This window comes from Chiloscyllium plagiosum, unplaced genomic scaffold, assembly GCF_037043375.1.
Source record: "Chiloscyllium plagiosum isolate Xiang-an unplaced genomic scaffold, Cpla_swu_hap1 HiC_scaffold_4, whole genome shotgun sequence".
Lineage (NCBI taxonomy): Eukaryota > Metazoa > Chordata > Chondrichthyes > Orectolobiformes > Hemiscylliidae > Chiloscyllium > Chiloscyllium plagiosum.
The window spans coordinates 104,718,274-104,732,595 of record NW_028270142.1 but is presented as its reverse complement, the minus strand read 5'-3'; the positions used below and the strand labels follow the sequence as shown (position 1 = coordinate 104,732,595).

General features: G+C 40.4%; 1 protein-coding gene across 3 annotated transcripts in view; it reads left to right on the top strand.

Moving 5' to 3' along the window:
- The window catches only part of virma (vir like m6A methyltransferase associated), a 108,800-nt gene that overhangs the window by 75,028 nt on the left and 19,450 nt on the right, over positions 1-14,322 (top strand). For all 3 annotated transcript variants that reach the window (XM_043688053.2, XM_043688054.2, XM_043688052.2), the window contains exons 17-18: positions 6,707-6,839; positions 10,754-10,906. In XM_043688053.2, coding sequence (XP_043543988.1) covers positions 6,707-6,839; positions 10,754-10,906 — 286 coding nt within the window. The remainder of the gene's footprint in view (positions 1-6,706; positions 6,840-10,753; positions 10,907-14,322) is intronic.

Here is a 14,322-nt window from a genome sequence, read left to right as displayed (position 1 = left end):
TATCCATGACCCATCATGATTTTATAAACCTCTATAACGTCACCCTCTGATGCTCCAGGGAAAATAGCCCCAGCCTAGTCAGCTTCTTCTGAAAGCTCAACCCCTGCAACTCTGGCAACAGGGAAAACAGCCCCAGCCTGTTCAGCCTCTCCCTATAGCTCAAATCCTCCAACCCTGGCAACATCCTTGTCAATCTTTTCTGAACTCTTTCAAGTTTCACAACATTTATGGGCGGCACGGTGGCACAGTGGTTAGCACTGCTGCCTCACAGCGCCAGAGACCCGGGTTCAATTCCCGCCTCAGGCGACTGACTGAGTGGAGTTTGCACATTCTCCCCGTGTCTGCGTGGGTTTCCTCCGGGTGCTCCGGTTTCCTCCCACCATCCAAAGATGTGCAGGGTCAGGTGAATTGGTCATACTAAATTGCCCATAGTGTTAGGTAAGGGGTAAATGTAGGGGTATGGGTGGGTTTCGCTTCGGCGGATCGGTGTGGACTTGTTGGGCCGAAGGGCCTGTTTCCACACTGTAATCTAATCTAATCTAATCTAATCTAATCTTTCCTATAGGAATAAAATCAGAATTGCATGCAATATTCCCCAAGGTTCCCTATGGGAGACTGCTTAGATCTCACGGAATACAGGGGGAACTAGCCATTTGGATACAGAACTGGTTCAAAGGTAGAAGACAGAGGGTGGTGATAGAGGGTTGTTTTTTAGACTGGAAGCCTGTGACCAGTGGAGTGACAGAAGGATCGGTGCTAGGTCCACTACTTTTTGTCATTTATATAAATGATTTGGATGTGAGCATAAGAGGTATAGTTAGTAAATTTGCAGATGACACCAAAATTGGAGATGTAGTGGACAGCGAAGAAGGTTACCTCAGATTACAACAGGATCTTGATGGGCCAATGGGCCAAGAAGTGGCAGATGGACTTTAATTCAGATAAGTACTTTTGGGAAAGCAAATCTTAGCAGGGCTTATACACTTAATGGTAAGGTCCTAGAGAGTGTTGCTGATCAAAGAGACCTTGGAGTGCAGGTTCACAGCTCCTTGAAAGTGGAGTCGCAGGTAGATAGGATAGTGAAGAAAGTGTTTGGTATGCTTTCTTTTATTGGTCAGAGTATTGAGTACAGGAGTTGGGATGTCATGTTGTCGCTGTGCAGGACATTGGTTAGGCCACTGTTGGAATATTGTGTGAAATTCTGGTCTCCTTCCTTTCGGAAAGATGTTGTGAAACTTGAAAGGGTTTAGAAAAGATTTACAAGGCTGTTGCCAGGGTTGGAGGATTTGAGCTATAGGGAGAGGCTGAACAGGCTGGGGCTGTTTTCCCTGGAGCGTCGGAGGCTGAGGGGTGACCTTATAGAGGTTTACAAAATTATGAGGGGCATGGATAGGATAAATAGACCAAGTATTTTCCCTGGGGTCGGGGAGTCTAGAGCTAGAGAGTATAGGTTTTGGGTGAGAGGGGAAAGATATAAAAGAGACCTAAGAGGCAACTTTTTCACGCAGAGAGTGGTACGTGTATGGAATGAGCTGCCAGAGGAAGTGGTGGAGGCTAGTACAACTGCAACATTTAAAAGGCATCTGGATGGGTTTATGAATAGGAAGGGTTTGGAGGGATATGGGCCGGGTGCTAGCAGATGGGACTAGATTGGGTTGGGATATCTGATCGGCAAGGACAGGTTGGACTGAAGGGTCTGTTTCTGTGCACTACATCTCTATGACTCTAATATTCCAAAAGTGGCCTAACCAATGTCCTGTACAGCCATTACATGACCCCTCAACTCATGTACTCAATTCACTGACCAATAAAGGCAAGCATACCAAATGCCTCCTTCACTATCCTGTCTACCTATGACTCTACTTTCAAGGAACTATGAACCTGCACTCCCAGGTCTCTTTCTCCAACAACAATCGCCAGAATCTTCCCGTTAAGTATATAAATCCTGCCCTGATTTGCATTAACAAAGTACAGCACCTCACCCTTACATAAATTAAACTCCACCTGCCACTCCTTGGCCCATTAGCTTAACTGATCAAGATCTCATTATATTCTGAGGTAACCTCCTTTGCTGTCTGCTGCACCTGTTGTCATCTGCAAACTTACTAACCATACCTCCTATGTTCTCATTAAAATAATTTATATAAATGACAAAAAGTAGTGAACCCAGCACCTGTCTTTGTAGCACACTGCTGGTCACAGGCCTCCAATCTGAAAAGCAACCCTCCACCACCATCCTCTTTCTTATTCCTTCATGTCATGTGATTTCTAGGAAGCCTTGTTTACCAAGTATCTCCATTGTCCACCTTTCAAAGATTGTTTTGAAGAAACCTCTCTAGGTATGTCCATAAAACTCAAAATAAATTCTTTTTTCCACAGTCGTTCAAAACTTAATCCTTCTAGCCATGTTAAATATAAACATTCTTTCACCATGGTTCTCACACTTCAACCTGAACCCCCCTCAATCTACTTTGCTCCTCTTCCTGTTCAGTAATCCTTTTCTTCTATGCTACAGAGTGAAATACTTAAAGAAAAATGTAGAAAGCTTTGCCACTCCACAAAGGTTTCTTTCTATTTGAATCAACCTGTTAGGACATTTGGGGCAGATGGGACTTGAACCAGGACCTGCTGGCCCAAAGGTAGAGAGAGTACAGTTTTGCAAGATCTCTCCCACACAGGTGATTGGTAGTCTCTGATATGAAGAAGGCAGCTTGATTGTACCATGATTGGCTGGGAGCAGAGAGCTATGTAATTATTAAGTTATCTAATTTAACTTTGTACATTCAAGTGTAGTGTCTGGAGAATGCTGGGCCTTATAGACACACTCCACAGAATACATCCAAAATCTTTCTCCATAAATTGTGACCTCTGTATAAGGTGATTGTCAGTTTATGAATCATCAGAATCTTTAGCATTCTTTCTTTCATCTGGTGCTAACAAAGACATTTTCCCTGATTTGTGTTACAACCATTATAGTCAATTAATTTACTACTTCTGCTCTGATATTTGAACATCAATGAAGTCCTAGCGTCCAGTGCTGATTTTGAATTCTTCAATCATAGTCTGGATTACATAGTTAAATCTCAGAAATAGGGCTTGACCTCATAGCCTTCTGAGAATGGGTCCAGTAGTCCAATCCTGTTCAGCATGTAGATTTTTGTTGCATGTATAGATGTTTACAATAAAGACTGGCTGAATAGATTTAAATATTAATATTTTGTGAATCCTGACCTTAAATTTCATTTAATTACAAAATCTTAGGTTTTCTCTAAATTGAAATCTTTCGATAATAAGTCAAAAACACTAAGAGATGTTTTCTTGGAATTTATTCTTGCAATGACATTTCTGCAATCAGCTCCTTTTAGCTATTAAAGCTCACTGTACTCACTTAGAGTCAGAGAGTCTACAACACGGAGACAGACCCTTTGACCCAAACTGGTCCATGCTGACCAAAATGTCTGCCCACCCTAATCCCACGGCCCATATTCTTCTCTTTCCTATTCATGTATTTGCCCAAATGGCTTTTAAATGTTGTTAATGTACCTGCCTCAACCATTTCCGCTGGCAACTCATTCCATATGTGTACCACCCTTCTTCTGGACTGTTTTGGAGCATCTTTAAATATAATTCTGTCTTCTCCTGGATCAATCTTTTGGCCCGTTTTAGGGTGATTTGCAGAACAGCTCTATTGCATTGACAAACATGACCTTGAGCTTGTCATGCTGACATATTTGTGCTCTGCTATTGCAGTGTTCTAGTGAAGTTCAACACAAGTTCAAGAAAAAGCTCCTCAATCTTCTTTGTGGCCCTTTACACCCTTCTGCACTCAAAATTGAGTTTAACAAGTTAGACCATCATCATTTGTCTCAAAAGCCCTCAATATTATTTCCTTTTCAGGTTTCATGCAAAGCTGTGTTTTTCCTAAATTTTGCTTTCTGACGAGAGCATTGTTTTTTTTTACCATTTATATCTCCTATGGACCCATCGCTTGTTTCTTTTACTGAGTACCTATTCATCTGGTATTGATGCTGCTGCGAGGTCAGTGTTTCTTGCCCATTCCTAACTGCCCTGGAGGAGATGGTGGAGAGCTGTCTTCTTGAACTGTTTCAGCTCTTGGTGTAAGGGAACCTACTGTGGTATTAGTGAGGGACGTCCAGGATATTGATCCAGTGGTTGTGAAAGAGCAGCAATATAGTTTCAAGTCAGGATGATGTGTTGCTGACAGAGGAACTTGCAGGTGGTAGTATGCCAATGTATTTACTGCCCTTGTTCTTCAAGAGAGGTTGAGAGTTTGAAAGGTGATGTCTGAGGAACCTTGGTAAGTTATAACAGTGTATTTGTAGCCGGTGTACTCTGCTGCTAGTGACCATCAGCGATGAAGGAAGTAAATGCTGAAGGTGGGGATAGAATGCTATTGCTTGGGCTGCTTTGTATTGGATGCTGCCAAACTCTTGCATGTTCTTGGAGCTGCACGCATTCAGGCAAGCGGAGAGTATTCCATTGCATTCATGACTTGTGCTTTGTGGACAGGCGTTAAGGAGACAGGAAGTGAGGTACTTGCTCCATAATTCCTCACCTCTAACCTGTTGTTGTAGCTACAGTATTTATATGGCCACTTCAGTTCAGTTTGCTATCAGTGGTAACATCCAGGATGTTGGGAGTAGGGTAATGGCATTGAATGTCAGAGGCTTGATTCTCTCTTGTTGGAGATGGTCATTTCCTGCACTTTGACAGTGCAGGTGTTACTCACCGATCAGTCCAAACGTGTTGCCTCCATTTGCTAATCTTAGCAATTCTTCTGTCATGTAATATCTGCTGCCTTCCATCCTATCATGGACCTTCTTGTTTATTTTGAGTTCATCACCTTCCATCTTGCTCTTTAAAAGCTCTTTCATTTCTAGCTTTTCCAAGTTCCAATGATCTGAACTGCTGATTCCATTTTTCACAATGTAAACTGTCTGACCAGTGTTTCCAGTATTTTTTTTCAGTTTAATTTCTTGAAGAAAGGGAAAATGGTACAGCAGAATATGCGCGTAAATCAGCTTTTATTAAAGTTGTGACTGACAGGTTTGTTTGCTGATTTTATAAGCCACTTGGAGGTTTTGAAGATCTTAGGAGCAGGCTAGGTAAGGGGGAGCCAGCGATGCACTAGTGTATTTTAATTTTCTATAGTCACTGAAATATGCAGATGCAGCAAGCTATTGGGAAAGCCAGTAGTATTTTGGCCATTTTTTGCAAGAGGATTTGTGGACAAGACTGTAAATGTTTTACTTCAGTTGTACCGAACATTGCTGAGACTGTATCTGGAGTACTGTGTGCAATTTTGGTCCCATTACCCAAAGAAGGATATGTTTGCCATATTAGCAGCAGAGATTCCCAGACTAATTTTGTTTGAAAAATGCTGCTGTGTGAAAAATGATTTATTCATTTGCTAATAAAATATTTTAAAATAGTTTACTGCCTTTGAAGCTCCCAGGAAATTCCAAGATATATAAATTTAGATTAATTCCTTTCTGTGATTTTATGCCAAAGTTTCTGAAACTAAATTTGAGACTTCAGGTTTAGCCATACTGATGTCTTGTACAAATTCAGTATTACCTTCAATGACTTTTGGTGCAGGATAGAGTTTATACTTTTACTACGGCCTTTCTTGTGTGCTATAACCTGTAGTAATTGCTGGATCTTTATACCCAGAACTGGGCTCTCTGCTTCTCTATTTCTGTTAAAATTTCACCACTTATTTTGATATTGAAATTTCTAGCTGTAATCCTGCTTATCTGTCTTAAGTTCTTTTGTAGTCTTTCCTTATTCTTTGTTAGTTTTTGCCATACCCACATCTGAACATTTGATACCTTAGTAAATTTTGCGATTCTTTCTTGAGATATTCAGTCAATATTATTTATGCATATGGCTTGTAATAATAGCTTCAACACCATTTGATTTTAATTTTCAACAAATATCCTTTCTTTCAACTCTCCAACTATCTTATTTGTGCCAATATACATTGTTTATCTGTATCTTTTAAGTGATTCTTTGTAAATGGGTGATGGTGGTGTATTGGTAATGTTACTGGATTAGTAGCTGAAAATGTGTTGCTGGAAAAGCGCAGCAGGTCAGGCAGCATCCAGGGAACAGGAGAATCGACGTTTCGGGCATAAGCCCTTCCTGAAGAAGGATTAGTAACCCAGGTGATCAGACTAATATTCTGACACTACTGCACCTGGTGCAATTTAAATTGATTTAATTAATCTGAAACAACTATCACTAATTGTGTTTTTTTGAAAAAAGCCTGAGGAATGAAAATGGCCAATGACTCGAGACTCTCAGCAATGTAGTTGATTCTTAACTCTCTGAAATGGTATACTATCCAGTTCCAGGATATTAGGGACATGCGATAAGTGATGCCCACATTCCACAAAAGAATTTTGAAAAATGTTATTTGAGCATCAAAATAAACAATAATCCCTACAATTGCTATTTGTCTGCTCCAGAAAAGATATAATACAAAAGCATTAATTATCAACTTGGTCTCACATCTATTATGAACAAAACAGATCTCTCACTGCTGAGTGCAACAAAAAAATTGTGCTTCAAGTAGTACCTGAAGATGTTTTTGCCTATAACTCAATTTGGAGTGTGAAATATTAAATAATGGTTATGTTTGACTTTGTACATGGGGTTAGTCAGTCTTTTTCTTCCTCAATAGTGCTTTGAGACAAAATAATAATGCGATCCATTGTCTGCTGAAACGTGTGGTCCATAACTTCAACAAAGAAATGGCTGAGCTGGCTTCTTCATTGTTGGATTTTTTGCGCCAGATCATAAACACAGATAGTTTGGTAAGTGACAGAAATGTGTTTTATATTACTGTTTTCAGTTTTGAAATCATTTCTACAATTCCTATAAAGTGCCCTTAAGATTTGTTAAACTTGTCAACATTACTTGCAGATGTGTTTGTCAAAGTCAGTTGTGAAATTAGTAAGTCTTCAAACCTTAACTTTGGAGAAAATGGCACGATTGGTTGGCAAGTTGTCTCTGGCTGAGATGTACATTCATGAACAAGCGTGTGTAGGGACTTGTTCTCCTAAAAACAAAAGGAACACGTTCACATCTTGCACCTTCTTTGAATTACTTGGAAGCTTGCGAAGGCTGTGATCCCCATTACTTTCTTCATGGCAGTGGGTGCGCCAATCAGAGTCAACTGTAATCACTCCACAATCTTTCCTTCTAATACAAATTGTTAAGATCATTTGAAGTATAATATTCGTTTATTTGTTCTGATGTGTGCAGCATGTAAAACTTCAATGACATGTCTCTGTTTTCAACAGTACTTGGTCAATGATGATGCAAAACTTGGACATTGCAGATAAAAAGACGTTTTGATGAAGTTTATCATCTTGCAGTCAATATGGAGTATGCACAGCAGTAGCATGTCAAGGGGAAAACCAGTACTTTTTCTGCATGAGGGGAGAGTCCAAGTGGATTCTGAAATAGAGAGCTGTTGTCATGGGATATGCATCAATTAATTATGATTGACAGTTAACTGTCAACTTTGTTTAAATTCTAAACTAGGCAGATTGACTGATCAGTTAGGTGAAGCCCTGAGAAATGAACCAGTAAATAATTGTCATGCCTTTTGTTCAGTTGAAATAGGTATAATGTGCATACCTGTTCTTTCTGTCTGCAAAGAATAGGTCTCTGTTTGTTAATATATTTAGTTCAAGTATACTGGTCGTTCTGCTATATCACGTGTTTTGTTAATGTGAATTTGCCATAATGCGATTAACGAATTGTTACACAGCTTCTAAAGTGTAAAGTTTTAAACCATGTGTTTGTTATAACGCAATTCCGACCCCATTGTTTAAACTATGCTGCTATCACGCGATTGTCTTATAACACGGGGTTGCATGAGAACGGAACGACCGCATTAAAGCGGAACTGACTGTACATAGGTGCACCACATTGAACCTGTTTGATTATTCTAAATTAGTAGTCAGCTTAATTCTTCTCGCACTAAAGTATCCAGAAAATGTTCAATTGCAGTCCTATTTAATGTTGGACACTATTGCATGTTTTACCAACATAGGCTGGTTGGTCATATCTTACGTATTGCAGACAGCCATGGGGATATGTTGTTTGATTAGGTCCACTAGATTTGGAATGCAGGATCTACAAATCTAGCATCACACCATTTGTCTGATCGCATCAAGAAAGGTACTGACTGTGCCCCAGCAGTTTGCAAAGCTTTTATCACAATGTCCAGTGTTAAGTGTAGTTCTGTAGCTTGACGACATATACTCAATAATCCTATGTGTTTGAAGAATTACATTGAAATCAATTTAGGATTATCAGTTGGGCTTGCATTGTATCACACTTGCATTTATTGAAGCTCCATATGAAGAACCCTGTTCTTTGCAGACAGAAAAAACATCTGCATGCACCGCATATGTTTTTTAATTTATTCATTTATGGGGTGAGGACATCGCTGGCTAGGCAGCATTTATTGCCTATCCCTAATTGCCCAGAGGGCAGTTAAGAGATCAAGCACATTGCTGTGGATCCGGAGTCAGATGTAGGCCAGAAGACGTAAGGATGGCAAATTCTTTCCCTGAAGGACATTAGCAAACCAGATGGGTTTTTCTGTCAATTGGCAATAGGGTTCATGGTCATTATTAGACTCTTAATTCTTGATATTTATCAGCCATTGTGGGATTAGAACCCGTGTCCCCAGAACATTATCTGGGTCTCTGGGTTAACAGTCCAGCTAATACCACTATGCTATCACTTCCAATCTGGTTGGACTCAGCAAATTAATTGATGAGCATTTGCTTTTGGCAGTGTCCTGACCAATCAGAGTTAACACACCTGGTTTAAAATTTAAACAAAGCTTCACAGTTAACTGTCAATGAGCATTAATTGGTGCATTCCTCAGACAACACCTCTACCAATACAGCATAAATTTATATTTCCCTTTATATTGTTACCATGTATACTCAAGTAAAAGCTGAAAAATGTGTTGCTGGAGAGCACAGCAGGTCAGGCAGCATCCAAGGAGTAGGAGAATCGACATTTCGGGCATAAGCCCTTCTTCAGGAATTATTGGATAAAGAGAATAGACATAAATGAATTAGTAATTATTCCATCTGCCTTTTCTTTGTTCTCTTGTTATTCTCTTTTGATAAAAAAAGCTTACCTTGGAGAGGCAATGACATCATTGGTGCAGCTAAGGGCTAGACCGGAATCCCAGAATGTAGCAGGAGAGCTGGCCGATCAAAGTCCCAGGGCGGGAGAGCCGGCAGACCAGAGTCCTGGAATGGAGCAGGACAGCCGGCCGAGCAGAGTCCCGGAGTGGGAGAGCCGGCAGACCAGAGTCCTGGAGCGGGAGAGCCCTTCCTGAAAAAGGGCTTATGCCCGAAATGTCGATTCTCCTACTCCTTGGATGCTGCCTGACCTGCTGTGCTTTTCCAGCAAAACATTTTTCAGCTCTGATCTCCAGCATCTGCAGTCCTCACTTTCTCTTCATATTTCTTAAGTTCATTATTGAATGAGTACAATAGTTAGTATAATTAGTATTCACTTTATGTATGGTTGTTCCGCTCCGGTCTTCCAGCTGTCCTGCGCTGTTCTGCCAGCCATCCTGTTTGGCCCTGGGGATCTGTTCTGCTGGCTGTCCTGCTCCGTTCTGGGATTCCGTTCTGCCAGCTGTCCTGCTCCATTCCAGGCCTCTGGTCTGCTGTCTGTCCTCTTCTGTTCTGCTAGCAGTCCGGCTCTGTTCCGGGACACTGGTCTGCTGGCCGTCCCGCTCCGTTCTGGAACTCCGATCTTCTGGCTGACCTGCTCCAGTTTGCCGGCCGTTCCCCTCCGTTCCAGGACTCCAATCTTCCAGCCATCCTGCTCTATTCTACCGGCTGTCCTGCTTTCTCTGGGACTTCATTCTGCCAGCTGCCTTGCTCCGTTCTGGGACTCCGTTCCGCAGCCGTCCTGCTCCATTCAGGACCTCCGGTCTGCCAGTCATCCTGCTCCACTCCGGGCCTCCGGTCTGCTGTCTGTCCCCTTCTGGTCTGCCAGCCGTCTGGGACTCTGGTTGCCGGCTTTCCCGCTCCAGGACTCTGGTCTGCCGGCTCTCCCACTCCGGGACTCTGCTCGGCCGGCTGTCCTGCTCCATTCCGGGACTCTGGTCTGCCAGCTGTCCTGCTCCATTCCGGGACTCTGGTCTGCCGGCTCTCCCGCTCCGGGACTTTGATCGGCCAGCGCTCTTGCTCCATTCTGGGATTCGGGTCTAGCCCTTAGCTGCACCAATGATGTCATTGCTTCTCCAAGGCAAGTTTTTTTTATCAAAAGAGAATAACAAGAGAACAAAGAAAAGGCAGATGGAATAATTACTTATTCATTTATGTCTATACTCTTTATCCAATAATTACTGTAATTCATTGTGTCTTTTTTGTTGTTTAGAGATCAGCTGGGCTTCTAATGATATGGAATGAATTTTTGATGGGCACGAATTTCAGCCCCTCAAAAGTATCCATGAAATATTTGACCCATAAATTTAATCTTAAAACATAGTGTAAAAAATTTGACTCTTACACGAGTATATACAGTATTTCTGTGAATTGTCCTAACAAATACAAGACAAAAAGCTTCAACAAAATACATCTCTATCAATACTCACGCGATTAGGCATAGCACATTAGCTTATTGAATACATTTCTTATGGATTCGGATTTACAGTTTCATGTAATAATGTATTTTACAGGGTAATTGTGGCGATGAAGGTGCTCCTATGGAAGTAGATGGTTTCCAAACTCCCCGTTCTTCAGCACTCAGTGGTGCAGAAGTGAAGCAGCTCCTAAAATGGAAGGAATCTGCAGATGATCATTTGCTGTTTGAACTGGATAAAGTTGTTACGGTATGAGCTTTTATAAAGGCACTGTATCAGGTGGTTGAAAATGATCCAGCTGTTTTTGTCTGTGTTTTTCAAGACCTAATTGTTTTGACAGAAAACTATCTATGTTTTTAAGAAAAGTAAGAGATTATGCATCATATTAAGAGTTTCTATATAAACATTACTTTTGAGTGTTAGACATGACACGCTTTAGACTATTATGTTCCCTTCTACCACCATGGTGGCAATGGAGGAGTTAGTTGGACTGCTGGTGCATTTCTTTGCTTGACCATATATCAGCTTGGGTAGGTGCCTTTCTGAAATGGAGAGAACAGTTGAAAGGAATAGGGATATTAAAATAATCTGCTTGTAGTTGCGGCAGAATATGAAAGTAAAGCCTGTTACACCCTGAGCAAGAGGGAAAAAAAAATCCTGCTTCATTGGATAGAATTCTTTAGAGAAGGAATAAACAGGATAGATAAACAGGAAGCAATGAATGTAATATAGGATGTAATATATTTAGATTTTCAGGTGGTGATGGAGAAAATACCACACATTAGGGTACGTAATAAGGTAAGAGCCCATGATAGCGGAGATAGCATATAGAAACCTTGTAAATAGGAGCAGGTATAAACTATTCAACCCTTTGAGCTTGCTCCATTATTCCATATGATCACAGCTGATCATCCATCTCAGTACCATGTTCCCCCTTTATCCCCATATTCTTTGATTATTTTCGTCCTAAGAACTAAATTAAAGTACTTGAGTTTTGGGTAGTATATTGAAGTGGATAGCAATGGCAGACAGGAAACAATGAGTAGGACTAAATGGGTTGTTTTCCTGAATGGCAGGCCAGGGGACTAGTGCAAGATCACAGGGTTTAAAACTAGGCCCCTAGCTATTCACAAGGTATATTAATAATTTAGATGAGAGAACTAAATATAGTATCTCAAAATTTCCAATGACACAGCTGGATGAGCTGTAAGGAGGATGCAGAGATGCTTCAGTATGATTTGGATAAATTGAGTGAGTGGGCAAATGCAGTATAATGTGGATAAATGAGGTTGTCCACTTTGGTAGCAAAAACAGGAAAGCAGATTATTATCATAATGGCGGTAAGTTGAGAGAAGGGAATGTGCAATGAGACCTGGGTGTCCTCGTACAGCAGTAACTGAAGGTAAGTGGTAGGAGGTCAAGAAGGAAATGGAATGTTGTAGTGAGAGGATTTGAGTTCAGGAGCAGGGATACCTTGTTGCAATTATAGAGGTCTTAATGAGACCATGCCAGGAATATTGTATAAAATTTTGTTATCCTTATCTGATAAATGGAGTGTAGCAGATTAATTTCTGGATTGGAAGGGACGAAGTATGAGAAGAAGTTGAATGGGTTGGGATTATATTCACTGGAGTTCAATAGAATGATGGGAGGATTATATTAAAACATATAAAATTCAAATAAGACCAGACTGGTTCGAACCTGGATCCTTGAATCTAGTACGATCCCTAATTTCCCTTGTTAGCCACAGTTAAACCACCTTTCTTGTTTTAGTTTTGCCAGAAATGATTGAACAGAGAGGATTGACTAACTAATAGAAAGCAGAGTTGTGATAATTGGGCATATTCAGGAAAACAACGTGTAACTCATGGGGTGTCACAGAGACTAGTACTGGGCCCACAGTTATTCATAATGTATGTTAATGACTTGGATGAGGAATGTGCACCATGCCGACCAGATATCCCAACGTAATCTAGTCCCACTTGCCAGCACCTGGCCCATATCCCTCCAAACATTCCTATTCATATACCCATCCAGATGCCTTCTAAATTGTACCAGCCTTCAGGAGCTGAAAATTATTAAAATAGAAAAAGACTACAGAAACCACAGAATGTGAATCAAAAAAAAAGTATCCAAGTTCATTGGGTAATAAGGAAGGCAAATTGAATATTTTCCTTTATTTCAAAGGGAATAGGGAATTTTATTCAAACTGTAGAACCCACTAGTCAGACCACAGCTGGAATACTGTGAATATCTTTGGATGCCTTATCTAAGGAAAGTTAAACTGGCTTTGGAGACAGTCCAGAGAGGATTCACTTGGCTGATCCTGTACGGACGGATTGTCTTATAAGAAGAGGTTAAGTTGGTTACGCTCAGAAAAATTTGGAGATTAGAAGAATGAGAGGGACCTTATTAAATACACAAGATTATTAGAGGACTTCAGGTAGATTCAGAGAGGTTGTTTATTTGTGGGATAGCCTAGGACCAGAAAGCATAAATCTCAGATTAAGTGGTCACACATTTAAAACAGGGATGAGGATTTATTTTCTCCAAGGATAATGAATCGCTTGAATTCTTTGCAACAGCGGGTTGGTGAGCCTGGGTCATTAAATATATCCAAGGCTGTGATGGTCAGCTTTTTAACTGGTATGGGAATCGAGGGTTATGGGGAAAAGGCAGGAATATGTCGCCATGATCTAATTGAATGGCAGAGAGCAGACACAATGGGCTGAATAGTCTGCTACTGCTCTGACATCTTATGGCTTTAAGGTCGTCTTGTCAACACCCTAATTGCATTAGACACCTAGTGAGTTATGAAATTATAAATTTGCTTATTCAACATTACAGAGAATCCTCATTAACAAAATGTTTTGACAAATGCATTTGTAGCCCAGAGCACTAAATATCTTATTATCCCTAGGTATTACTACAATTCTCAGGTTTTCTTAATCAACAATGCTTTTGTCAATTCACAATAGCTTATTTGGCAAAATTGTATTTTTCTGCCTTTTTATGGAGTTCTCTTCCAGATGACCTAACTTTGCACAAATCTTCTGACTTCAGAATTCCCTTTGGAAGAAACACTCCAAAGGAAAGACTGACTGCTGTCATTTAAATAAAACTTGCTATAGCTTTCTTTTTGAAGCAGATAAATCACTGCCTTTCTCATGTTTTACTTCCTTGATATGTATTCATTATTAACTTGCAGCCATTTCATACGAAATTCTGCATTACTCAGAAATGACATTGGATGATTTGAAAATGCGTTAAGACCAATGTTATCCTGACCTCAGCTGGGTGAAAATACTACTTTATTCATATACTAAGAGCTCTGCAAAGAAGTGGTTACATATTGCACTTCCATGTTATCCTGTTAGTCTCAAATGGGATTGAGTCTGAAAGTGAATGCACATTTGAGAATTAAAACATTCAGCTTTTTTTGAATCAAAGAGACTTGAGGGTAGTTGAGATAATATTTGCAACAATGGGCAGTGCATTATTATCTACAAATAACTGCATTTTTAAGCTATTTATTGGTAATGGTGAGTGCTTTGTAATAAATATTTCCAAAATATTTGTTACTGTATTCTGTGATAAATTAGTCTCACCTTTAATGGATTTTATTGCTGTCCTCCTGTTCTTTGAAGTATATGAGCCAGGGAGGC